We start from the raw sequence: 27,019 nt of genomic DNA on the forward strand, positions 1-27,019 counted from the left end.
CAGTAGCAACTTGTGTGGAAGCGCGCGCGCGCGCGCGTGTGTGTGTGTGTGTCCTGCTACGTCGAGAGCATAGATACGTGTTCTCCGCTGCTCATCCCAAACCTTTTTTATGGTTAAGAGCTTCACCCAGCTCCCTAAATAGACTTTGGACCATCTGCAAAATGGATGGATCCAAATGTCAACTTCTTTCTCTTTCTTCTTCTACCTGTGTTGCAATTATGACTGGGCAGGTTAAAAACAACAACCACCTTAAAAATAATGGAGGGAGAAGGCCTCAGAATTCCCGCAGATTCCAGAGCCCCTACCCTAAGCCCCCCAAATTAGAGTCTCAGGGTAGGAACCAGGACCCTACCTGCTTAGTAGTCTCCCCCAAGTGATTCCGAGGCCTGTTAAAGTTTGGGAACCATTTGGTTTTGGTCACTGGTTTTTAGATCCAGTTGTCCATTAGAATTACCCTGAGAGTTTAATAAACCACAGATTACTGGATCCCTACCCCAAATCTCTCCAACATGAATCTGAGGGTGTGGCCCAGGCATTGTATTGTCTAAAACCCCCCTAGGTGACTCTGTTTCATAGTTAGAATTGAGAACGACTGGTTTAGGAAATCCCTAAACTGGTTAGACAGTCCCTGAACCGAACTGAACGTTCACTGCAGTCACTAGGTCCTTTGCTCTCTGGAATCTGAACGTACAGGCTGCTGTGTGTGTGTGTGTGTGTGTGTGTGTGTGTGTGTGTGTTGGGAAGGAGGAAAACTCATTCTTATTTTGACTGCTGTCAGTGGGAAACCGCTCAGCAAGTCAAGTCATGCATTTCTATTCTGTGCAAGTCACGATGATTATTAAGGTCTTGAAATTGTCTTGAGTGGGCAGAGCTGGGATTGGCTGACTTATTATTCGGAGCCTTCCTGTTAATCAGCGGGGCAGATGGCCTGCCTGCAATCCTTGATGTCTACGGACTGCTTTGCATAGTCCTCTTGTGAAATCATACACCTCTTTTCCTCCGCAGTTCGAGGGATAAAAATAAGGCCCAGAAATTGAAGGGAGCTGCGCAAGGCTGGATCTCTTGCAAATGTCAGCGTCAAAGTAGACTCTCGGAAGTCAGGTTATACAACCAAAGTGGTGAGTAGATGAGGGTCTAGGCAGTCGGGCACTTAGAGTAAGTATTTTGGACGACAGTGTTGGAGGAGGTAGTTGAGAGGACGTGCCTGCCAGCTGGGCCGTTGGAGTCTCGGCATCTCCTCCATTCCCATAGGGGGAGCCATGTTCAAGGACATCATAGCCGTAAGAGAGCGATGCATGGTTGAGGCCATCTGGACTGAATACGTGACTGAGGGCAATGACAGCCTCTATGTAAGCGTCTGAGATTCTGGCAGGAGGGTACAGAGGTCTACTCAGCGTGTGGCCTCCCAAAACAAGCCTCGATGGAGATTCCCTTGCTCATTACACCTGCCTCCTGCCCATCTGGACCGGTTGGCCTCTTTCTTGGGTCTTTCTGCTATTGACCTAGCTGGACACGCACTCATGCACGCATGCACGCACGCACGCACGCACGCACACAGGGACCAGTTTCAGGTTTCTCCTGAGTTTGTGAACCAGCACATATACCCCCATCTTTACCTGTCATCCTGTTTCTTTTCTTTCTTTCTTTTTTTTTAATCTTTACTGTTGAATGTATAACAGATGTTCCTCATTCTATCTTGTTCCTTTCCAAAAAAAAATTCTTTTTTAAAGGTTGAAAACCACTGTCTTTTTTTTTTTTTCCTTTTATTGACTTTAGAGACAGAGGAAGTGAGAGGGGGAGAGAGAGAAACATTGATGAGAGAGAACATCAACTGGCCGCCTCCTGCATGCCCCCCACTGGGGATCGGGCCCACAACCTGGGCATGTGCCCTGACCGGGAATCGAACCGGCGACCTCTTGGTGCGTGGGTTGATGCTCAACCACTGAGCCATACCGGCCGGACCCCTTTCAAAATTTTCACTATACAAGCCAAACTCATAGGTCACGTTCATCACTTCTTTGCCTGCTTCCACTTGGCTAACATAGAGCCAATCTAAGGGGAATAGGTTTCGTTTTCACTATCAGACGTAGGGCCTGGGCCTGGGCCTGAACTGGGCGGTCATTTTAACATTTATACATGGCTGTCATAGGCTGGAGCCGGACCCTACTGGCCACCAAGAGCCAACTATGCACATCTCTTCCCACCTCCGTGTCCAATGACATCACGTTGATAACTCAAAATTGGCCACAAGGGGCATGTGCATACCACAGAAATTGGTGAACTCAAAAAAATTTGGTAGGGGGGTTGTTGTTATATTTGACCTCCTAGAGAGCCAGTTATCCAATGCTTATCAGCGCACCACCGGTGCTAGGTCAGCATAGAAACTTATCCAAACCCTTTACGCTGTCACACCAGCTGCGCCTGGACTCCCGACCCATAGAAACTGCGAGGTAAGAAATACAGGGTGGGCCCTGGCCCATTTGGCTCATTGGCCCAAAGACTGAAGGGTCACAGGTTCAATTCCTGGTCAAGGGCACATACCTGGGTTGCAGGTTCGATCCCTGATCCCGGTCAGTTTCGTGCAGGAGACAACCAATCAAAGTGTCTCTCTCACGTCGATGTTGCTCTCTCTCTCCCCCTCCCCCCTTCCACTCTATCTAAAAATCAATGGAAAAATATCTTCAGGTGAGCATCAATAACAATAAATAAATAAATACAGGGTGGGACAAATTAAGTTTACAGTTGTGAGTCTACGCAACACAGAGTTTATTCTTGTATTATTGTGTATTAATTATTGTATTATTCTCCATATGAACAATTGGAAACCTATTTTCGCCCCACCCCTGTATGTGTTGTTCTATGTTACTAAGTTTATGGCGATATTTAAAAAAAAATTTTTTTTCTTTATTGATTTTAGAGAGAGAGAGATAGAAACATCAATGAGAGAGAACATCGACTGGCTGCCTCCTGCACGCCCCCCACTGGGGGTCCGGCCCACAACCTGGGCATGTGCCCTGACCAGGAATCAAACCGGCGACCTCTTGGTGCATGGGCCAACATTCAACCACTGAGCCACGCCGGCCTGGCTTATGGCAACAGAGTTATGCAGCATCAGATCACTAATACAGACAGACCTGGGTGATACGCTCCATCTAATTTGCAGCAGGCCTCTAGGAGCGCTGTCTGGGGTTATTCTTATTTTATCGACAAGCCGAAAAACAGACACCTCAGTGTCTCAGAAAACAAGACCGTCTCCACCAATCCCCACGGAGAGATAGGCCCCAATTTCTATCATTGATTGGCTGCCATGACTATTTCCAATAAATCTCACATCATCATGCTTTCTCGTTCCTGGAAGAATCTTAGCCACACAGTGTAAAAGACTGGGAGAGGATCTTGGACACCTTACCTTGTTGTGAGCGCTGGAAACGGTTGACTTGGCAAAGGAAAGTGCTGGGGACTGAGCTCCTGAAGGCACAAAGCCTTTGTTTTCCGAGCCTGCCTTCCAGACCCCACTAATGGGGAGCAGAGAGAAAAGCAGCTCAAAGGAGTGATCCTCTTCAAACCACACCATTGCTTAACAAGAAGTTTCAATTCTAAAAATATACCGTCAAGCACAAGCGCGCCCTAATGGTTGTGGAAAATCTCTATGGCCCGAAAAATTGGTCACATTAAGGCTCTGTCTCGCTTTTGTCTGCAGTGAACACAAAGTACGTTGTAGCATCCATCCAGTGTCCTCCCTTTTCAAGTGCTTCACCCTAAATAACAGCAGGCTGTTCACAAAATCAATTCAGCCCTAGCCTCTCTTCTCTCCGGCGTAGTGTGTATGGACTGCAATCTACCATCTGATGTGTGTGCCTGCCCCCTCTTATCTCCCGAGAATTTGTTTTGGTTTACAGGTGGCTCTTGTTTTTACGCCATGGGATGGTCTATTCTTGAAGGCCTCCACGATCCAAGAGCATCCTAAAGGGATTTGCACCTGTTGTGTGCCTTTCGTAACGAGATGACGCTGAAGGAGGCAGCCAGGACTCAAAGCTGAGAACAAAAAAAAGCTTCTTGGGTGCCCTGGATGGATTTGCTCAGTGGTTAGAGTGTTGGCCCGCAGACCAATGAGTCACGGGTTCAATTCCAGCCATGGGCACGTACCTCAGTTGTGGTTCTTCCTCAGCCCTGGTCAGGGTCGTGCAGGAGGCAACCAGTCGATGTGTCCCTCTCACGTTGATGTTCTGCTATCTCTCCCTCCCACTCTATCTGAAGATAAATAGAAAAATATCCTCGGGTAAGGATTTAAAAAAAGCTTCTTGGGCCCTGGCCGAGTGGCTCATTTGGTTGGAGCGTTGTCCTGTACACCAAAAGGTTGTGGGTTCCATTCCCAGTCAGGGCACATACCTGGGTTGCAGGTTCAATCCCTGATCGGGTTCGGGCGGGAGGTGACTGATTAGTGTTTCTCTCACTTTGATGTTTCTCTCTCTCTCCTGTCCTCTGTCTAAAAATCAATAAAAACATGTCCTCGGGTGAAGATTAAAAAAAAAAAAAGTTTTTTGGACCTCATGTTCCAGGGAGAGAAGAAAACAGCTGGGGTCCCCCTTTTCTGTAAGAAGGAACCAAACTCCTTTGCTACCTATAGCCTCACTCTAGCCTTTGGCCCCAACTCCAGGCTGCAGTAGTGCTGTTCCTACCTCTTCCCATGGGGGGACTTTCTTAGAGAGGGTTGGAGGGTGACTCCCTCCCCACTGCAAAGCCTGGCCTGTTTTGGCATAGGAAGAGGGGGCGTGGCGAAAACTGGAAGAACCCTGAAAACTATGGGGTGTCCTTCAGGGGTGGTAAAGGGAGAGGCCATAGACGGTGGCTGAAGGAAGAGACTGGAAGAATATAAATTGTTTCTGCTCTGGACAGATTGTTCAACAAACCAGTTGCATTTAAAATGGCAGCTGCGCCCTGGCCGGTTTGACTCAGTGGTTAGAGCATCGGCCTGCGGCCCAGAGAGACCCGGGTTCGGTTCCCGCTAAGGGCATGTACCTCGGTTGCAGTTTGTCCCCAGCCCTGGTTGGTTGTGCGGGTGGCAACCACTCAATGGGTCCCTTTTATGTCAATGTTTCTCTCTCTCTCTCTCTCTCTCTCTCTCTCTCTCTCTCTCTCTTCCTTTCTCTCCCTCCCACTCTATCTGAACAAAAAATGGAAAAATGTCCTTGGGTGAGGATAAAAAAATAAATGAATAAAGTAAAATGGCAGCTGCTTTTCTATTATTCCTGCTTTAGGAAGAGGTGCATGAAGAAGACACTGGACAAAGCATGGTCATTCGGGGTGAAAGCCCATCTACATCATCTTTGTCAAAGCACCCCTTTCTGAACTGGGCTTGACTTCGCCTTTGGTGGCACTACCAGGTGGGCATCACCAGGTAAATCAAGTGTAATGAAGGAACTCCGGCAGGACAGGCATGCGTGCAGGTGGGGGCTGCGCCTGCAGTTACCCTACTAGGCCACTAGATAGCGCTTCTGCTTCGGGGAGGCAAAAGGCAGAGCCAGCAGAGGTCCTCTAGGTGCTTTCAATGTAAGGAAGCCCCTGAAGGAAGTAATTTTGAAGGCGGGAGCCCAAATGCTATTGGAAGTGAAATATAGGTGCTCATTAGACAGTATGGGATGGAGGACTGGCTACATTGCATACGAAACATCTCTCTTGCTAGACAAGGAAAGTAAAAACAAGTAGGCACAATGTGATATCATTTCATAGCCATTAGGATGGCTGTAATCATTTTTCTAAAAGCACAGAAAATAACAAGTGTTGGCGAAGACGTGGAGAAATCAGAGTCCTGAGGCAACGCTGGTGGGAATGTAACATGGTGTAGCTGCCGAGAAAAACAGCCTGGCTGAGCTTCAACAAGCTAAACGTAGCATTATATATCACCCAGCAATCCCAGGTCTATACACAAAAGAATTGAGAGCAGGGACTCAAACAGATACTCATATCTCAGTGTTCGTAGCAGCGTTATTCATAACAGCCCAAAGGTGGAAACAACCCAAGGGTCCATCAACAGTTGAATAAACAAAATGCAGTCTATCTATACAATGTAACATTACTCAGTCATAAAAAGGAATGGCGTTGTGCTACATGCCACAATGTGCATGACTCTTGAAAACATTATTCTAAGTGACATAAACCGGACACAAAAGGATAAATATCATACGATTCCACTTAGACAAAGTACCCAGAATAGGCAAACTCATAAAGACAGAAAGAGTAGAGGTTACTGGGGACTTGGAAGAATGTGGAATGGGGGGTTAATATGTGATATGTACAATTTCTGATCTGCAAGATGAAAATATGGATGGTCGTTATAGTTGTATGAGAATAGAAATATATTTAATGGCCTGAACTGGACCCTTAAAAATGGTCAAGATGGCAAGTCTTGTGTTAGGTGTATTTTAACAATTAAAAAATATGCCCTGTCGGTGTGGCTCAGAGGTTGAGCGGCAACCCACGCACCAAGAGGTCATGGGTTTGATTCCCGGTCAGGGCACATGCCCAGGTTGTGGGCTTGATCCCAGTGAGGGGCATGCAGGAGGCGGCCAATCGATGTTCTCTCTCATCAATGTTTCTATCTCTCTCTCCCTCTCCCTTCCTATATCTCTAAAATCAACAAAGGAAAAATAAGTAAATAAATAAATAAATAAATAAGCCCTGGCTGGGTAGCTCAGTTGATTAGAATATTGTCCCGATACGCCAAGTTTTCGGGTTCGATCCCCAGTCAGCGCACATATAAGAATCAACCAATGAATGCATAAATAAGTGGAACAACATATCAATGTTTCTTTCTCTCTCTCTCTCCCTCTCTCTCCCTCTCTCTCTTCCTTCCTTTGTCTCTCTCCTATCAATAAATAAAAATAAAAATAAAAAAATGAAAAAAAGAGAAAAGAGCTATGCCAGGCTGGACAGTGTCTTTCCCAATACACACCAGCCCTCCCAATAGAGATATGGGGCTTTTCTGCCAAGAGATGCTCATGAACAGCAGAATATGTCTTTTCCCACCCACCCCAGGCTTTGTGTCTCCTTTCTTCCCAAAGTCCTCCCAGCTGGGTTTGCTTCTTGGGCTTGGACCGTCTCTCTCAACACCCACGTATGGAAAGCTGAAATAATTCCTCCTGCTGTCTCTCCAAGTGTTTTAACTTTATTAGAAGTTGACAAATAACGAGAACATTACAAAGGTTGTCCGACAGCAGAAAGGGTGGGAGAGTGCAACCCAGGATTATTTATTGTGGAAAAGGCCAACCTGGTTAGTTTTAAAGAATGCAATTGCAAAGACAATTCTTTTTTTTAATGACTAAGCTTTTAGACGTTAACAAAAAATTATCTTTGACCTTATCCCCTACTACTCTTCCTGCACCCCTTCTTCTTCAACCTTGCTGGTTGTGGGAGGCCCACCAAAGATGTCCATGTCGCCCTGGCCAGTTTGCTCAGTGGTTAGAGTGTCGGCCTGCGGTCCAGTGAGACCCAGGTTCGGTTCCTGCTGAGGGTGTCTATCTCGGTTGCAGTTTGTCCCTGGCCCTGGTTGGGTCGTGCAGGTGGCAGCCACTCGGTGTGTCCCTTTCGCGTCGATGTTTCTCTCTCTTCCTCTCTTTCCCTCCCACTCTATCGGAACAAAAAAATGGAAAAAAATGTCCTCGGGTGAGGATAACAACAAAAAAAAGATGTTCATGTCCTGATCCTCGAACCTGTGAATACGTTACCTTACGTGGCCAAAAAGATGAAAGTTATTTATTATTTATTTATTTATTTATTTATTTATTTTTTATCCTCACCCGAGGACATTTTCCCATTTTTTTGTTCAGGTAAAGTGGGAGGGAGAGAGAGGAAGAGAGAGAGAGAGAGAAACATCGATGTGAAAGGGACACATCGAGTGGTTGCCACCCGCACGACCGACCAGGGCCGGGGACAAACTGCAACCGAGGCACACGCCCTTAGCGGGAACCGAACCCAGGTCTCTCAGGACCTCAGGTTGACGCTCTAACCGCTGAGCCAAACCGGCCAGGGCTGAAAGTTATTTTTTAAAATATTTTTTTCTTTGTTGATTTTAGAGAGAGGAAAGGAGAGGGAGAGAGATAGAAACATTAATAGAGAGAACATTGATTGGCCGCCTCCTGCACACCCCCCCATTGGGGACCAGGCCCACAACCCGGGCATGTGCCCTGACTGGGAATCGAACCAGTGACACTCAACCACTGAGCCACACTGGCTGGGCGGGATGAAAGTTTTAAAAGTAAAACTTAAATCAGAAGTGGCTTTTTGCCTGAACTTTAGATCTAGCACTTTACTGAATGCGTGGGTGCATTTATTCACATATTAATTTAGAGAACGTAAATTTATCGAGGGCCTACCAAGGTCCAGACACTGTGCAAAACACTAAAGGTTGTTGCTGGGAGCAAGATGGGCATGATCCTTGCCTTCATGCAGCTAAAGTATGGGTGGGCGGGGAAAGGTTCTTATGTGGACTTTAGTTTTAAGCTCCTTATATGCCAAGGCCTGTGATTGTTGGGCTGTACCGTAACTGTACCTTCAGTTTTGTAAGAAACCGCCAAACTGTCTTCCCAAGTGCCTGGACCATTTTGCACTCCCACCAGCAACAATCAAGAGTTCCTGTTGCTCCACATCTTCACTTGCACTTGGCGTTGTTAGTTTTCCTGATTTTGGTCATTGTGATGGGTGTACACTGGTACCCGGTGGTGGTTTTAATTTGCATGTCCCTAAGGACATGTGATGTGGAGCATCTTTTCATAGGCTTACTTGCCATCTGTCCACCTTCTTTGGTGAGGTGTCTGTTAAGGTCTTTGGCCCATTTTTAAATTGGGTTGCTTGTTTTCTTATTGTTGACTTTAAAATTTTTTTTTCTTTTTAAATCCTCACCTGGATATTTTTGCATTTATCTTCAGGTAGAGTGGGAAGGAGAGAGGGAGGAAAAGAGAGAGAGAAACATTGATGTGAGAGAGATACATCTACTGGCTGCCACCCACATGACCCCAACTGGGGCTGGGGACAAACTGCAACCCAGGTACATGCCCTTAGCAGGAACCAAACCCTCTGGTCTGCTGAGCCAAACCGGCCAGAGCTTGCTGTTGACTTTTTCTTTTTTTTTACCCTCACCCGAGGACATTTTTCGATATTTTGTTCAGATAGAGTGGGAAAGGGAGGGAGAGAGAGAGAAACATCGATGAGAAAGGGACACATCGAGTGGTTGCCACCCACACAACCCAACCAGGGCCGGGGACAAACTGCAACCGAGGTACGTGCCCTTAGCGGGAACCGAACCCGGGTCTCTCCGGACCGCAGGTCGATGCTCCAACCGCTGAGCCAAACCGGCCAGGGCTGTTGTTGACTTTTAAGAGTTCTTTATATGTTTTGGGTAATAGCCCTTTATCAGATGTGTCATTTGCAAGTATTTTCTCTCAGTCCGTGGCTTGTCTTTTAATTTTTCTTGAACACTGTAGAGAATAGACAACATTTGTTTTTTTTGTTTTTTTCAGTTGCCCTTAGACAACACTTGATGTGAGCCAAGTGCCTGAATTTCTTGTCTTTTAAATGGACTGGAGATTATAAAACACTCTTGAAATTAGTGGGCTGAAGGGTTAGAGGTGTTTTAAAGCTTATAACATTTTTGAAGAAACATGATTAACAGACATGTCCAAGCATCATAGAGTGATTATCTAGAATCAAGTAGCAGGAAGGCTAATTGCCATTTAATTGAGTTTTGAAAATCTATCTTTCCTTGTTAGAAGCTTTGTCTAGGGTCAAAGATGGGGGTGGGGGTGGGGGAACCAAAACACAGATACAAAACGATTCATTCGAACTTGGATAAAACATCAACAGCATTAGTTGTCAAAATTAAAGTTATCACAATCAGTTAACATTTTCATAACCTTTAAATCTGGAAAATGCATTTTGATTTATTTGTGAGCTCTGTTGGTTTAAATAAGCGATATTTAACGTATTTGTTGGGAATTTTCACATCATCAGTCACACAACAGTTCTCAAACAAGGGAGATTTTGCCCTGGGGACATTTGGCAATGTTTGGGGACATTTTTTTGTTGTCATGACAGGGGGTGTGTACTTGTGGGTGGAGGCCAGGGATACTGCTAAATATCCCGCAATGCACAGGACAGTGCATCCACAACAAAGAATTACAGGGACCAAGATGTCAACAGTGTCAAGAATGAGGAAGCCTGAGTTATACTGATGTTTCACCTTTATAGACTCATTTTAGATTTTTTATTTTTATTTTTCATTTATCTTCAGATAGAGCCGGAGGAAGAGAGGCAGGAAGAGAGAGAGAGAAACATCGATGTGAGAGAGACACACCGACCGGTTGCCACCCACACGACCCCAACCGGGGCCAGGGACAAACTGCAACCAAGGTACGTGCCTTCAGTGGGAACCGAACCTGGGACTCTCTGGTCCACGGGCCGACGTTCTAACTGCTGAGCCAAACTGACCAGGGCTTAGATTTTTTTTACATTAAAAAATTGAGATGTAATTCACCTGCCATAAAGTTCACACTTCAATCCAGTGGGTTTTAGCATAATCACAAAGTTGTGTAACCACAAATATTGCTATCTAGAACATTTTCCTCACCCCCAAAGAGAAACTCTGTACTCATTAGTAGTCAATTCCCATGGCCCCGTCTTCCCAGCCCCTGGCAACCACTAATCTGCCTTCTGTCTCTCTGGTTGACCTATTCTAGACATTCTGTGTGAATAGGGTCATGTCATGTGTGTCCTTTTGCATCTGGATTCTTCCACTGAGCATGACATTTAAAAAAAAAATAGTTTTCCTTTATTGATTTTAGAGAGAAAGGAAGGGAGAGGGAGAGAGAGATGGAAACACTGATGAGTGAGAACATCAATTAGATGCCTTCTGCATGCCTCTACTGGGGATCGGGCCCACAACCTGGGCATGTGCCCTGACCAGGAATGGAACCGGTGACCTCTCGGTGCATGGGTCGGTGCTCAACCACTGAGCCACACTGGATGGACTGAGCATGATGTTTTTGAGATTCATCCATGTTGTAGCCTGTGTCCGTGGTTCATTCCTATTTATGGTGGAACAATATTCTACTGCTTGGATAGACCACCTTTGTTTACCCACTTATTTGTTGGTGGACATTTGGTGTGTTTCTACTTTTGGGCTGTTATGAATGCTAAATGCTGTCAGGAACATTTATGCAGAGCTTTTTTTGTGTGGATATATGTTTTACTTTCTCCTGGGTGTATAACTAGAGGTGAAATGGTTGGGTTACAGATTCTATGTTTAACTTTTTGAGGACCTGCCAAACTGTTTTCCAAAGTGACTCCATAATTTTACACTCTCACCAGCAATGTAGGAGGGTTGAATTTCTTCCACGTCTTCACCCACACTTGGCATTGTCTGTTTATTTATGTTTTTACGGCCATCCTAGTGGGAATGGAGTGGTATCTCATTGTGGTTTTGATTTATACTTTCCTAATGACTCATGATATTGAGCATCTTTTAATGTGTTTATTGGCCATTTGCTTATCTTCTTTGGAGAACTGTCTATTCAACTCTTTTGCATATTTAAAAGTTGGGTTAGTTGTCTTCTTATTGTTGAGTAAATACATTTAAAAAAAATATATGTTTTTAGCCCTGGCTGGTTTGGCTCAGTGGTTAGAGCATTGGCCAATGGACCGAAAAGTTGAGGGTTTGATTCTCATCAAGGGCATTTACCTCGGTTCCATTTCAATCTCTGGCCTTGGTTGGGGTTGTGCAGGAGGTATCCAATAGATGTGTCTCTCTCACATCAATGTTTCTCTCTCTCTCTCATTCTCTTTCTCCCTCTCACTCTGTCAGAAAATAAATGAAAAAATATCCTTGGGTGAGGATTAAAAAAAATGTATATGTTTTTATTAATTTTTTTTAGAGAGAGAGGAAAGGAGAGAGATAGAAACATCTAGAAACATCGATGTAAGAGAAAGACATCAATCGGCTGCCCCTGCATGCACCCTACTTAGGATTGAGTCTGCAACCTGGGTATGTGCCCTGACCAGGAATTGAACTAAGACCTCTTAGTCCATGGTACCATGTTCAATCCACTGAGCCACACTGGCCAGGTGAGTAAAAATTTTTCATACATCTGGATACTAGACCCTTATCAAATATGTGATTTACAAATATTTTCTTCCAGTCTGTAGGTTGCTGGCTTTAGATTTTCACATCTTAAAGCATTTTCACATCTCTTAGCTCTTACTGTTACAATAACTAGGCATAAATTTAGGCTCAAAGAAGTTAAATGATGTATGTTACCTGAATTTCAAGATTTTAAAAAAGCTATATTTATGTGCCGCTTTTACTACTCTTTACTTAACATTTTCTTTATTCACTCATTATTTTCTTCTTAAATACCTCCTTTAGCCTTACTCCAAGTTATACAAGCTATGAAATGCTTGGTCTGATGGCCTGGCTACAGTTTTCCCTAGCACGGGGTAAAATTTAACAAATGACATTTGTATGTGACCTGTGGTGGGAACACATTTTTGGGAACAGGTAATGCCTGGGCTGTGGCCCCTTCTTAGCAAGCACTCAGCTAGTGGTAGTTATTTTTATTATTTTAGAAGTTTACCTGCAGCTAAAATAGCTTGAGGAACTCTTTCTTGCCAAAGGGACCAGAATAGCTTTGCCTCTTTATGTCTAAAATGGGGTTAGCTTCTCAGATTCTTTTTCTTCCCTTTGGGAGGATGGTACGTCTAGTTCTTAATGTTCCACTAAGTCTAGTTGGAGCCTTGCAGTCGTTCACCCTATCTCTTTAAGGCACATTGGCTTCTCTCTGCTTGTGTTATCTCCCAGTTCAACGCTCAGAGGGCAATCACATTTCTTTAATTTTCAAGTTTTGGGTATTTGCTGTCACATACCACCTGCCCTTCCTTGCTCCGGTTGCCAGAGCCCTCTGTCATCTCCACGACCACAGGAACTCATCACTGTGCCTCACAGTGGTTTGCTTACAGCCCCATTTCCCCACTGTGCTCGGCTTCTCAGAAACAGGCAAGGTGGGTGTCCTTTTCATTTTGGTACCCTCAGTGCTTGGCACAATCATTTTTTTTTTTTAAATAAACAAATGATTAAATGCAAGAACACCATCATGTCCTTCATGATGACTCAGTTCTGATGAACTTCTTCCAGAACCCCCATCACAGCAATTGTCATGGATTTATGTTCAGCATAGAACGGGTCACGGCTTTATTCTGTGCAAGAACCAGCATACGGTTTCCTGACAGTCTAGTTCCAATGACAGTTCATTGTGTTTGGCAGTGCTCATCCTTTTCCTACTGGCACAGCCTCTCTTGTCCCTCCTTAGTCTCTGTCCTCCTCCACATCCTGTGCAGTTACTACCCCTGAAAGAAAAGTGGTCGAGTTAACTTGGTCTTTGCTTTATGTTTCTTTCTTCATTTGATTTGTTTACTCCCTGCCCTGTTTCAAAAAGGATTTGCAGAGGCCAGCCATTGTTTTACTGGGACATCAGTAGGATATCAGGGCAGGATTCGGGGCAGTGCAAAGCAGTGTTGTTAACATTGCATTCTAATTTAGGATGAGGAAGTCTCAAGATTCTGGTAATGGCTTACGATTTGTGACACCTGGAAACTAACAGTTTGTTGGACTAGAAAAATCAGCAGAAGCATTGACTAGCTCTATACATGCACAGCTTTTTTGAGGTTTTTTTTTTAGAGAGAAAGGAAGGGAGAGAGAGATAGAAACATCGATGTGAGAGAGAAACATCGATCGGTTGCTTCCTGCATGGCCCCATCCCACTGGGGCATGTGCCCTGACCAGAAATCGAACTGGGATCTCTCAGTCCATGGGATAATGCTCAATCCACTGAGCCACATCAGCCAGGCTCTGAGATTCTTTATATCGAGGCAAGAGCTGCCTACAACCCTTTTTGTGTCTCCCCTCACCTTGCCATTCCCAAACTTTGGTTAACCGTCTTATGTCATTAGGAGCATTTCTTGTTTTTATACGTTGTTCTGTACTGGGTCAGCCCTTGCAACATGACAGAGGCTGGGAGAATTTCTAAAGTCTTCTGAGAAGCAGCTTTTGTGTAGAGGAAAGGATTTGGAGTCAGATAGTCCCGAAGTTCCAAACCCAGTTCCAATACCTAAAGCGGAATGACTCAAGATTAGCTTCGTGACCCCTCTCAACTTCAATGTATAAAATGTGGATTATAGTTCCTCCCTCTCAAGGTTGTGGTAAGGATTCAATGAGATAAAGTGCTTGGTGAAGGAAGAGGGGCTTGATAAATAATAGCTATCATTATCGTCCCAGAAATGAATAGCAGGTTATGTTTTTGGGGAAAAAAGTGTATTAAGCAAGTCTGTAGCTTTGGTTTTGTACCAATGTGTGTCCATATGCTTGTATGTGTGAGTGTGATAACACATTTCCAGTTCTATCTAGTGTAGGGATTACAAGATTACAGAAAGGACCTTAACTTTCTTTTTATTTAAACACAATTTAATAATTATAAAACCTTGATATTATTACCACCCAGGTTAAGAAATAGATCATAGCAGTACCCTGACACCTTGAAAGGCCTCCATCCCAACTCCAGGTAACTACTAGCTAGACTTCTGCTTTTTTATGGTTTTACCACCTGTATGTACATCCCTCCCTAAACAACATTGTTTTGTCAGCTTTTGAGATTTATATTAATAAATCATACTTTATTGTCTTCCTTCAGCATTGTTTTGAGACTCATTATATCATTGTGTTTAGCTGTAGTTTATTCCTTTTCATTGCTGTTTGAAAACAGTGCAAATAAGAAATTATCCTTTCTACTGCTGATGGACATTTGGGTAGCTTCCAGTTCTTTTTTGGCTATTACACCACTCAGTACTATTTGTACATTCTTGTACATGTCTCCTGGTGTACATAATTAGGAGTTCTCTAGGATATATGCCCAGGAGTGAGTCACAGAATGTGCCTATCTTCCATTTTAGCAAATAGGGCCAAGACTCTACTAATTTACACTCCCATCAGCTCTGTATGAATGCGTGTAGCTCCTCTTCTATGAAATAGTCAGAACCCCCACCCCCAGCTGCATGCATGTTATTGTACCTCATTGTGGTTTTATTTTTCTAATTTTGTCATTATCAATGAGGTTGAGCACCTTTCCATACGTTTGTGGGTCATTCGGATTTTCTCCTTAGTGAAGTACCTCTTTAAGTCTCTTGCCTTTTATTTTAAAATATCCTTTCAAACAGTCTCAATACCTGCAGCTACCTCTGCAGGGCAATTAGACCAAAGATGCTGTCACCCAGGCAGGTGGAAGTTCAAACTCAAAACATTTGCTAGCTCAGCTGTAGCAGAGAACCGGCTGATTTACCAAAGTAACAAGTTCTTCGACTTCAGCCAAGATTGAGAAACAAGACCAGGCAGCGGCCTGGCTGCCTTCCTCCTTGCAGGTGGCCATGAAAGCAGGGGGCGCCGCCCCGGCAACCTCCCCAGGGATCCTAGACACCAACCGAGGCGTCCACAGACACTGGGTCCTGCTTAACCGCCAATTTCAAACTTCCAGGACCTGCCCTGCCGGGTTCGCCCTTCCCCGATTCCCATTGGTCACGAGTCAAGGGAAAGAACAATTCGATTGGCTCCCCTTCTCACTTAGTCTGTTCCTTTAAGAACTTGGGCGGGGCCTGAATGATACGTAGATATCCATCATAGCTACGGGCACTCTGACTGGCCCAGATGCTGTTGGGTCCCGCCTATGCCATTCCGGGTTCAAACGCGGCGGCGGGAGGCACGGAGCGGAACAGAGTGCAGACAGGTGGGGTCCACTGAGCGTGAGTCTGAACCCCGGTACGCCCAGTTCTCCCCCACCCCACTCCACAAGACCAGGGGAAGAGCCTCTTCCACTCACACCAATCTCGCTTTGCCTCCTGCAGCCGGGAGAGCGGCGGGCCCGCCCCCAGGCTCCCGGGGGCCTGGGGGGTCTTCCTAGGCTGGCGGGGCGCGCCCACTTCCACCCGAGCCAAGGGTCTGCTAGGGGGGTGCCCAGGGCAGGAGGAATTGTTCTTCTCTGAACCCGAGTGGGGTCCTACGGTCTTCTGCCCTGCCTCCTGCCAGCATTACCTGCATTATTCTGTCTAGTGGAGTCCGGCTACAACTTACTACCTGTATGACCTTAACCATTTACTTCAGTGTCTTCACACTCCCGGCATCCACCCATCACCTGCTACTTCTGGCCTCCTCCACGCTGTTCCAGTCCTTCTGGTCTTCCTGCTGTTACTATTAGAAGGCCGGGACCGCCTCAGAACCTTGGGTCTGACTGTTCCCTCTGCTTGGGGTACTTTTCTTTCTCCAGTTATCAGCAAGGTTTCCTTCAGGTCTTGGTTCAAATGTTACCTTCGCAGTAAAGTCTACTCTGTTAAAAATTGCACACACCTGCCAGGCTGGAGTGGCTCAGTTGTTGAGCTTGGACCCATGCGCCAAGAGGTCCCCGGTCAGGGCACGTGCCCAGGTTGTGGGCCCAATCCCCAGTGCGGAGCATGCTGGAGGCGGCCCTTCTATGTTCTCTCTCATTGATGTTTCCATTGCTCTCTCTTCTCTCCTTTCTCTAAAATCAGTAAAGAAAAATTATTTTAAAAAAATTGCTCACAGCCACACCCACCCACCCACACCCATGCCCCAATTGCCCTCACCTTGCTGAAGTTTTTTTCAACCTCATAGCACTTAATCATTTTCCAGCATATGTAAATTGCTAATTTTCAGTAATTCATTCAGTACCTATTTAATAGTACCTACTATGTACCAGACTATATGTGTCCCCACTACGTGAGGATAAAAATCCTTGTCTTTGTGGAGCTTACATTCTAAGTGGGGAGGAGCAGATAAAAAGCAAATTTGTAAGTAAGGGAGTATGCCAGATAAGTGCATCACCTGTTACAAAGAATAAAAATCTGGTTTTTATTCTCCATCACCAGACTGAGTATCCCAAGACCCATGTGGTGGCTGATCTTCACCTCCCCATCCTTGGTATCTTGCGGAAGATCAGGCTCTCTTAAGCCCTTTCTCCTCAAATCGTCAGTACACACTTGAACTTCTCTTGTCTCCCTTCAGCACCAGTGGGGAGATGTTGAAATTTAAGTATGGAGCACGGAATCTGCCGGACACTGCTGAGCCTATTGCCAGCCGGGCCTCCAGGCTGAATCTTTTCTTCCAGGTAACAGGCTGCCAACTCTGCACACCTGAGTTTGTTTCCTTGGAATCTCCTTGTCACTTACCTTTGCTTTTATTATAACACTGAGGCTAATCTAGGAGAAATCCCATTTGGTGTTTTATATGTGCTGGTAGTATTGGAAAAAGGAGTCACCGTGCAGACGGGACTAGAGAGCTGAACTTGCCCTTGAAGGAAGATTTTTAAAAATTTTGTTTCACATACTTTACACTTCTATAAAAGTTTGTCCTTTTATTACAGAAAGAGGAGCAAATAAACAAGGGCACTCTTGATGAAAATTTCTATAGGTGTAATCCTATTTTTTATTTGAGGGATATTTATGTTTTAGATTTAAAAAAAAACACAAAACAACACACCAGTCTTGATAAATACCACACCTGTGAAACCTACAGTTCTCTTAAGGTGTAGGACATTTCCATCACCCTAGAAGTATTAAAACTTAATATCATGAGATTGTATCTAAGTAGACTTCTAATTCTTTTGTTTTTGATGTAGATGGACTACCATTGATGTGGAAATCCTAGTTTGACTTATGTATTCACAAATCAGGGGAAAACATAGGTAGTGGTAAAGATTTAGATGTAAATTCTAGCCTCAGCACTTGTTAGCTGTGTTACCTTGGGTGAGTCAATTGCCTCCTGAATCCATCTGCCACTCTTTAAAATAGAAGTTATAAAACCTAATTCACAGGATAGTTGTGAGGATTAAATGAGATCATCCATGCAGAGCACTTGGCTCCTTGCCCAGCTCTTGGTAAGCCCTTTATAAATGGTAAAAATATTAGTTATAGTAACAATAAATTTATGTTCACTTAGCAGTGATGATATTTAAGAAGGTTTTTATGTAGGGAACCTGTGTGATAATAAATACTAATATATTCTCCCAATATTTGTATTGGGGAGTGTTCAAACAGATGAGGATAGAGACAGATGAAAGCTTAGGTTGTTCTCTGGGACCATCCCCATCTCCATGAGATATTTTTCACAAATGAAGTCTGTCTCTAACCTTAGCTGACTGGTGTGCTTCCACTTTTTACCCTTGTATCTTGTTTTTTTACTCCAAAACTTTCCCAACTTATTACAACATTCATTAAGAGCTTATAATGTGTTGATTATATAATAACTATGGCTTCCAATATGCTGGGCACAGAGTCAACATGTTCCTGATGATCTTTCTTTGGCCCGATAACAAAGGTAGGGACTAGTTGTAGTGACATTTCAACTAGGAGGAGATTTATATCAAGAGAGGCAAGGACTTGCCCAGAATTGTGCAACTTGTACATGGCAGAGCCAGGCTCCAATTTTGGTCTGTCTGACTCCAGAGGCTGGTTGTGTAACCGCTGGGACGTACTGCCAGTGTATGTCAGTTTATTAAGTGTGTCTTATACTTAGATGTTATAGAAGCAAGGATATTGTGGGAAATCCCCAATTTGTCTTTTTTATTTTATTTTAAAATCCTCACCCAAGGATATTTTTCCATTTATCTTCAGATAGAGTGGGGGGGGGGGGGGGGAAGAGTGAGAGAGAGAGAGAGAAAGGAAGGGAGGGAGGGAGAGGGAGAGAGAGAAACATTGATGTGAGAAACACACATCAATTAGCTGCCTCCTGCAGGACCCCGTCTGAACTGCAACCCAGGTATGTGCCCTTGACCGGAATTGAACCTGTGACTCTTTGGTCTGTGGGGTGATGCTCTAACCGCTGAGCCAAACTGATCAGGGCCCCAATTCATCTTTTTTTTTAACTTATTTTTTTTTTTTTATCCTCACCCGAAGACATTTTTACAATTATCTTCAGATAGAGTGTGTGGGTGGGGGAGAAACATCGATGCGAGAGAGACACATTGAGTGGTTGCCACCCACACGACCCCAGCCAGGGCCAGGGACAAACCGCAACCGAGGTACATGCCCTTAGCGGAAACTGAATCCGGACTCTCCTGACCACAGGCTGACGCTCCAACCGCTGAGCTAAACTGACCAGGGCCAGTTCGTCTTTTTTAAATGATGAGTTCCTCCTCACCCCCAGGAAAGCCAATATTTGCCAACGTAATATATATCAAACATTTGCCTAATGTAAGCAGTTGAGGATACTGTTCTCTCTCCATAAAGTGCCTTTGTAATGAGGTTTTAATAGAGTAGTGATTTTGTTTTCCATTTAAGTAAACACCTCAGAGAGGGCCTCACGTTCTACTTACCAGTACTTCCCAACGAACTCTATGTCAGTTGTTGGCAGACTCTTATTCAACTCCGTAAAATTTCACAAATTTGCGGGGCTCCCCTAGGTTTGCCAGCTCTTTATTTTGCCAAGTAAGTTATGTAAACACAAATAAACAGGTAACAAAAAAGACATTCTCTTCTGGTCTTTATTTTATAAAGAAAGGCTATTTTAAGAAACACCAGGAGAGGAAGGACATCACTTCAGAATAAAAGACCATTTTAAAATTTGAATAGATTTAGCTCTATAAAAAAGTCATTATATGTTGTTCATTTTTTTTTTTTCTCATTTCAGGGCAGACTTGAAAACCGTTAGGAATCACTGATGTATTTAGAAACTGTTGCTCTAGTTTACTAAAGAAGAGAAGAAGCAAAGATTTTTATTTTCTGAGTTAGTGGCAGAACGGTGAGGTGACAAATGTGGCCAGTGCTTCACAAACCTAGTGGCTGAGGTTTGAATTTCTTAGCGGGGGCTTGTTAATGAGACAGAGTCTAACCTCTGAACTGGAAAGTCCTAATTCAGTAGTTTGGGGACAGCACTAGAAAATCTGTTTGTTTTTGTTTTTTGTTTAGTGAAATGTTCCAGTTCTTTTTTTTTTTTTTTATCCTCGCCCGAGGACATTTTTCCATTTTTTGTTCAGATAGAGTGGGAGAGAGAGAGAGAGAGAGAAACATCGACGTGAAGGGACACATCGAGTGGCTGCCACCCGCACGACCAATCAGGGCCGGGGACAAACTGCAACCTAAGTACGTGCCCTTAGCGGGAACCGAACCCGGGTCTCTCCGGACCGCAGGCCGACGCTCTAACTGCTGAGCCAAACTGGCCAGGGTGAAATGTTCCAGTTCTGCAGGTGATTTAGATTTAGCCAGTCTGTTTCTATTATCCAGTGCTGTGTAACAAACTACTCACAAAGTTTAAAGCAGCAATGATGTATTTTTCTTATGATTCTGTTGGTTGGCTGGATTCAACTTCTGCTCCACCCTGTCACATTAGCTGGGGTCACTCAAGGGGCCATACTGAGTTGGGAGCTTGGCCGGGACTGGAACATCTGGGTGCTGATGGCAGGCTGGGGCATCCCAGAGTTCTTCCACCTGATCTCTCTTCTGTATGAGATCTTTTCATTATTCCATAAGTCTAACCCAGGGTTTGAAGGTGTTTTTTTTTTCTGTGAATAATAAGTATTTTAGACTCCTTCGGCCAATTGGTCTTTGCTGCAACTATTCAACTCGGCCACTGTAAGCAGGCATAGAAAATATGTAAGTTAATGAAGCTTTATTTATAAAAACAGGTGGTAGACCAGACTTGGCTCATGGGCCACAGTTTGCTGAACTCCTGTCTACCCCAAGCTTCTTTACATGGCGACTTGCTTCCCAAAAGAGCAAAAACACCCTGGCCGGTTTGGCTCAGCGGTTGGAGCGTCGGCCTGTGGTCCGGAGAGACCCAGGTTTGGTTCCTGCTAAGGGCATGTACCTCAGTTGCAATTTGTTCCCAGCCCTGGTTGGGTCGTTTGGGTGGCAGCCACTCGATGTGTCTCTTTCACTTTTATGTTTCTCTCTCTCTCTCCCTCCCCCCCCTCACTCTATCTGAACAAAAAATGGAAAAATGTCCTAGGGTGAGGAAAAAAAAAAAGCAAAAGCAGACTTCTTAAGGGGTCTGTCCTGAACTGGCACAGTGTCAGCTGTCACATTCTGTTGGTTGCAGTGAGTCACAGAGTTAGCACAGATTCAAGGGGAGGGGAAATAGACTGCAGCTCTTGATGGGAGCATCAGCGAGTGCCTTCAGAGTTGGAGGAGCTATGGATGGCCATCTTGGCAGCGAGACCACCACACAATCCATGGCCTGGCACGTGGGATCTGTTGCTCTAAATCAGGGTTGCAGACTCATGTCCTTGGGGGCCAGGCAGGGAGTATAAATAAGGCAGGTGGGCCAGGTGGAAGACTGCAAGTCAGGTCTGCAGTGACATGCAGAACACATCACGCAGCTGCCACTCAAGTCACCAGGCTGGGGTGTGGGGCAATGTTGCTAGATCCACCAGTGTTTCAGAAGAAACCAGAAATCTCTCCCTCCCCTCCCTTTTTTGGTGACATCTGATTTTTCAATATTGGCAGATAATTCAAATTATTTTACATACCACAGGCCAAACAAAACATGTTTGTGGGCTAGATACAGTCTGCAGGCTAGATACAGTCTGCCAGTTTGCAACTGTTGCTCTAGATCATGAATAAATTCAGCTTCAGTATAGTCACTTCATTCATTCCACTCTGGATTATTTGAGTGAAGTAAAGAGACTAAAGTTATATTACTAAACCTCTGGGCACACATGAAAGAAGTGGCAATCCTTGTTTTCTATTGTAGAGACATGGAGACATGTCAAGACCAGCAGGGTCCAGAATAAATGTTTCCATGAGCCTCAGACTGTTAAGAAAGAAGGGCCTTGTGCGGCCAGTGTGACTCAGTGGATTGAACTTCGTCCCATGGACTGAGATGTCCTGGTTCGATTCCTGGTCAGGGCACATGCCCATGTTTCGGGCTTGATCCCCTGTGACGGGTGTGCAGGAGGTAGCCAATCGATGTGTCTCTCACATCAGTGCTTCTCTCTCTCTCCCCTTCCTGTCTAAAAAAAAAAAATCAATAAAAACGTATTTTTTAAAAAAGAAAGAAGGGCCTTTTCTCATTAATGGCGTATGTGTGAAGTATTTCTTCCCAGATGCTGGTGAAGGAAACCCACAGTGATGGAATCGTACAAGTGATAACTTAATGACTGTCAATTGATGCCTCTTTAAAGAGCGAAGCCATAGAATTGTGCTGTTAGCCTGTGTCGTGAGCAGTTAGTCGAGTTGGTGGCTTGTAATTTACTCTGTGTGGATGGATGTTATTGATCAAAGCTTTTCATTATTGACAGTGTCTCCATCTGCTGTTTGCTGTTTTTAGGGGAAACCACCCTTTATGACTCAACAGCAGATGTCTCCTCTTTCCCGAGAAGGGATATTAGATGCCCTGTTTGTTCTCTTTGAAGAATGCAGTCAGCCTGCTCTGATGAAGATTAAGCACGTGAGCAACTTTGTCCGGAAGTGTAAGTTGGGGAAACTGTTTCTTGAGAACTGTCCAGCTAGAGAAAATGAGAAAGATGCCAGAGGCAGAATGGGTTAGGGGTTGCTGACAGTAAGAATTCTGCTCTTAGACCCAGTTTAAAGGTCAGGTTCCACCTGTGGTAGTTGGGAGACCAGATAAGTCAGGTCTCTTGGTTGCAAGTGACAGAAACTCAGCTCAAACTAGCTTAGGCCAAAAAGTGAATTTATGGCTCATGAAACACATCCAGGGGTGGGTCAAACATTAGGAATGGCTGGTTCCAGGGACTTAAATCATGTCCCCTAGCCTATTCCTCTATTCAGTCATGGTGGACTTCTCCAGTAAGCATAGTGGGCATAGTGCTTAGGTCCCACAATATTTCTTTCTTTTTTTTTTTATCCTCACTCGAGGACATTTTTGCATTTATGTTCAGAAAGAGCAGGAGAGAGAAAGGGAGGAAGAGAGAAAGAGAAACACCTATGTGAGAGAGACACATTGAGTGGTTGCCACCCACATGACCCCAACTAGGGCCGGGGACACACTGCAACCGAGCTACGTGCCCTTAGTGGAACCAAACCCGGGTCTCTCTGGTCCGCGGGCCGACGCTCTAAACGCTGAGCCAAACTGGCTAGGGCCCACAATATTTCATTTTAATAAATTTATTTAAATAAGTTTAATTGTACTTTATTTTAAAATCATAAGGAAAAATATGAACGTCGAAGTGATGTGTAATGGTTCTGGATTATATTCATTATGCCACTGGAGTCATAAATATCTATAGTTTTTTGTTTTATTATTATTTTTTAATGCAACAAGGGGCTGATGAAAGCAAAAGTGCCTGGGGCCCTCATCAGTCCTGCTCACACCCTGTTCTGGACTGTGCTTGACTTGCACAAGGTGTGGAAGTTGGCTCCTGGTGCCCAGTTTCATAGTCTTTTACTTATACCAGTCTTCTTTGACCAGTGGTGACTTTGCCCCCCAGGGACACGTGGCACTGTCTGGAGATACGTTTGGTTGTCAAAACTGGGGGAGGGGTGGGGGAGGTTGCTATTGGCATCTAATGGGTGAGGGTAAAGATCCTGCTAAACATCCTACAATGCCCAGGACAATTCTTCACAACATAGAATTATTGGGCCCGAAATGTCAGCTGTGTTAGGCGAGTTTAGGACAGCCTGCCTTAGGTGGCTTTGCAGTGTAACCAACTACCCCAAACTTTAGTGACCGCAAATGATGGTCATTGTATATTACCTTTCAAGATTTGGTGGGTCAGACTCAGCTGAGGATTCTTCCGCTCCATGTGATATTGACCAAGATTTCAGGCACCAGAGACCCTGCTGGTCTGGAATGTTCAGGTGGCTCACCCAGAGTCTGGCATGTTGACTGGGAGGCTGGGCTCGCCTGGGGGCTCTGGATGACTGGACCTTTTTCTCCTGAAGTCTCAGGGTCTCGTGCTCTACAGGGCTCCTCTATGTGGTCTCCATCAGGGGTCAGCCAACGACAGCCTGGGATGCCTGTTTTCTAAACAAAGTCTTGCTGGAACACAGCTCCTCTCATTTGTTTAGGCGTTACCTGTGGCTGCTTTCACATTACAGTGCATTTGAGTAGTGGTGACTGAAATATTTACCCTCTGGCCTACGGAGACTAAAATATTTACCCTCTGGCCCTTTAAGGAAATCTTGCCTAACCTCTGATCTGCATGGTTGGTCTCTAGCAGAGATGTCTGGACTTTCTATATGGCAGCTCGGGGTTTCCAAAAGCACAAAAGTAGAAGTGGCTAAGCCTTCTTAGGGCTTAGACCTGGACAGGACATAGGATCTATTTGGCTGCACTCTGTTGTTTGAAGTAAGTCGTAGGCTGCCTAGGTTCCACGTGCCAGGAGACTACGCGAGGGCACTAATTCCAGGAGACATGGGCCATTGGACACATCTTCACAGACTGGCTACAATACCCTGCCCGGCGTTTGTCTTTTACTGTCTATATTAATACAATGTCCGGGAAGATTCTGATCAGCTCTGCTTTGGGTCATGTGCCCACCCCTTGACCAGTTACTGTGATGTGCCTCATCTGGATGCCTAGGGGTTCAGGGCACTGTGATTACCAGTACCTCCTGGAGTGGGGGATGTGCAAATAGATAAAAATCAATGTATGTTCAGTACAGTGACTTCAGGTATTAATGTGTGGACCTTATCTGTCCTTCATTTACTCATCTGCAAAATGGGGAAGATGCATATCTAATAAGGTTATGTGGGGACTGAATGAGTTAGTGCACAGACCTGACTCATGTTGCCTGGTGCATAGAGACACTCAGTAAATGTTACCTAATAACGATGGTCATAAACCTCACCGATGTTGAATATATTATGTATCTTTAACTTCAAAATGTACCTGGGGTATTTGCTCATTGTCTGTATTTGTTTGAATAAACTCCTACCTTATTTTCTTGAATATGTAAATCCTCAAATAGGGAGTGGGAGGGGAAGGGAAATTGTGTGACAGACAAATTGACCGAGCTGTCCACAGGCACCTTCATTAGTCTGGAGATGGCCCTCTGGTTACTTTAAAGTAATGGATCTCGACTCATTCAGTAATCAGGGGGCTCGGCTTAGTGAAATGTAGCCTCTTCTAATGGAATTCTCTTCCAGGGAACTGTTTCATATTATTGAAGAGGCTTCCGGAGAGTACAGTTGAGAGGCTATGATTGAAAAAGGGTGATTGCATTAGTGTGATTGTTTTTTCCCCCTCTTTTGAGTTTCTGTTTCGGAATGTAAGCTTCATTTTCCTGTGGGAAGAAGGGACCAGCAGCTGTTCTTGAATCTTGTCATAGAGATGGAAATTTTCTTCGGGGACTATTAAAGGAAATGAGACAGAGTATAGCCCTGGAGTGTAGCCCTCAGCATGGGCCAAGGGAGGGCCAGGAACTAGTATCTGGGTGCTAGAGAGAGAATTTTTGTTTCTTAATTACTATTTTATCCCCAGTGTCTAGCTCATAGGAGGTGCTCAATAAATATTGATTGACTGACTATAACGCCAAGTGAACAAAATAAGTGGCCAAAACTTAAGCGTAGTGGCTCATGATTTGTGTCAAAAACAAAACAAAACAGCAAGTGTGATACTAAAATATGCATAGAAAAGTGTTCATACTTGCCAAAGTTGGGCATTTGTTGGTGATGTGATAGTAGCTGAAATTCTACCCTCTTCCATCTACATTCACCGTAAGTAAAGTTGTATATTCACAACTTTAGTACTTGTGGGCAAATTATAACTTGATGACGTCCCCCCATTGTAAACATAATGCAAAATTAAATACAATAGGTCAAAGAGAAAAATCCCTCAAAATCTTACCTGCCTCACTGTTTGTTTTTTTTATCCTCACCCGAGGACATTTTTCCATTTTTTGTTCAGATAGAGTGGGAGAGGGAGAGAGGAAGAGAGAGAGAGAGAGAGAGAAACATCGACGTGAAAGGGACACATCTAGTGGCTGCCACCCGCACAACCAACCAGGGCCGGAGACAAACTGCAACCGAGGTACATGCCGTTAGCGGGAACTGAACCCGGGTCTCTCTGGACCGCAGGCCAACGCTCTAACTGCTGAGCCAAACCGGCCAGGGCTTTTTTTTTTTTTTTAATTAAAAAAAAATATCTTCAGATAGGGTGTGAGGGAGAGAGAAAGAGACACATCGATCGGTTGCCTACCTCATGAGCCCGACCAGGGCCGGGGACTGAACTGCAGCTGAGATACATGCCTTTGCCTGGAATTGAACCTGCAGGCCAACTGCTGAGCCAAACTGGCCAGGGCTTTTAAATATTTTTTAATTGATTTTTTAGAGAGAAAGGGAGAGAGAGAAACATTGTTGTGAGAGAGAAACATTGACTGGCTGCCTCTTGCACACTCTCTACTGGGGATCGAGCCCTAAACGCAGGCATGTGCCCTGACCAGGAAACGAACCGGGACCTCCCGGTCCATGGGATGATGCTCAATCCACTGAGCCACACTGGCCAGTAATTCTAAGACATTTTTAAAAATTTCAGTCCAGTAGTCATAATGACTACTTTCTCGTTATCTTGGCAAACAGTTCTTGGGACCACAAGGTTGCCCAGTCCAAAGGTTATTTTGCCCTGTTTTAACATTCCGAAGATCTGAGACCGAAGAGGTGGAAGACAGTTCCTCTGGCTTGGCAGCTCCAGCTCCATTTTAAAGTGGCTCCATTTTTATTATTGTTTACATATGTGTATAACGTTTTGCCACTAGCTTTGCTCACTTAGCAATATGTTTACTCAACAAATATTTATGGAGCACTTGCTATGTGCCAGGTTTCCTTTTAGGTATTAGGTTTACAATCGTGATCAAAACAGACCAAAATAAAAAAGTGCATATTCTAGTGGAGGTTGAGCTCTACCTCATTCTTTTAAACATGAGCCTGATTCTCTTTTATTTTATTTTATCATTTTGTTAATTCTCACCCAAGGATATTTTCCCATTGATTTTTTTTTAAGATAGAGTGGAAGGAAGAG

At 44.6% G+C, this 27,019-nt stretch overlaps 1 protein-coding gene across 1 annotated transcript in view; it reads left to right on the forward strand.

The window, feature by feature from the left end:
• Positions 1–16,205: 16,205 nt before the first annotated feature.
• The window catches only part of CIT (citron rho-interacting serine/threonine kinase), a 159,263-nt gene continuing 148,449 nt past the window's right edge, over positions 16,206–27,019 (forward strand). Inside the window, exons 1-3 of the mRNA XM_036276369.1 lie at positions 16,206–16,337; positions 17,111–17,213; positions 22,370–22,511. Of these exons, the coding sequence (XP_036132262.1) occupies positions 17,124–17,213; positions 22,370–22,511 (232 nt within the window). The 5' untranslated portion in view covers positions 16,206–16,337; positions 17,111–17,123. The remainder of the gene's footprint in view (positions 16,338–17,110; positions 17,214–22,369; positions 22,512–27,019) is intronic.

Source organism: Molossus molossus, unplaced genomic scaffold (assembly GCF_014108415.1).
Source record: "Molossus molossus isolate mMolMol1 unplaced genomic scaffold, mMolMol1.p scaffold_m16_p_22, whole genome shotgun sequence".
NCBI lineage: Eukaryota > Metazoa > Chordata > Mammalia > Chiroptera > Molossidae > Molossus > Molossus molossus.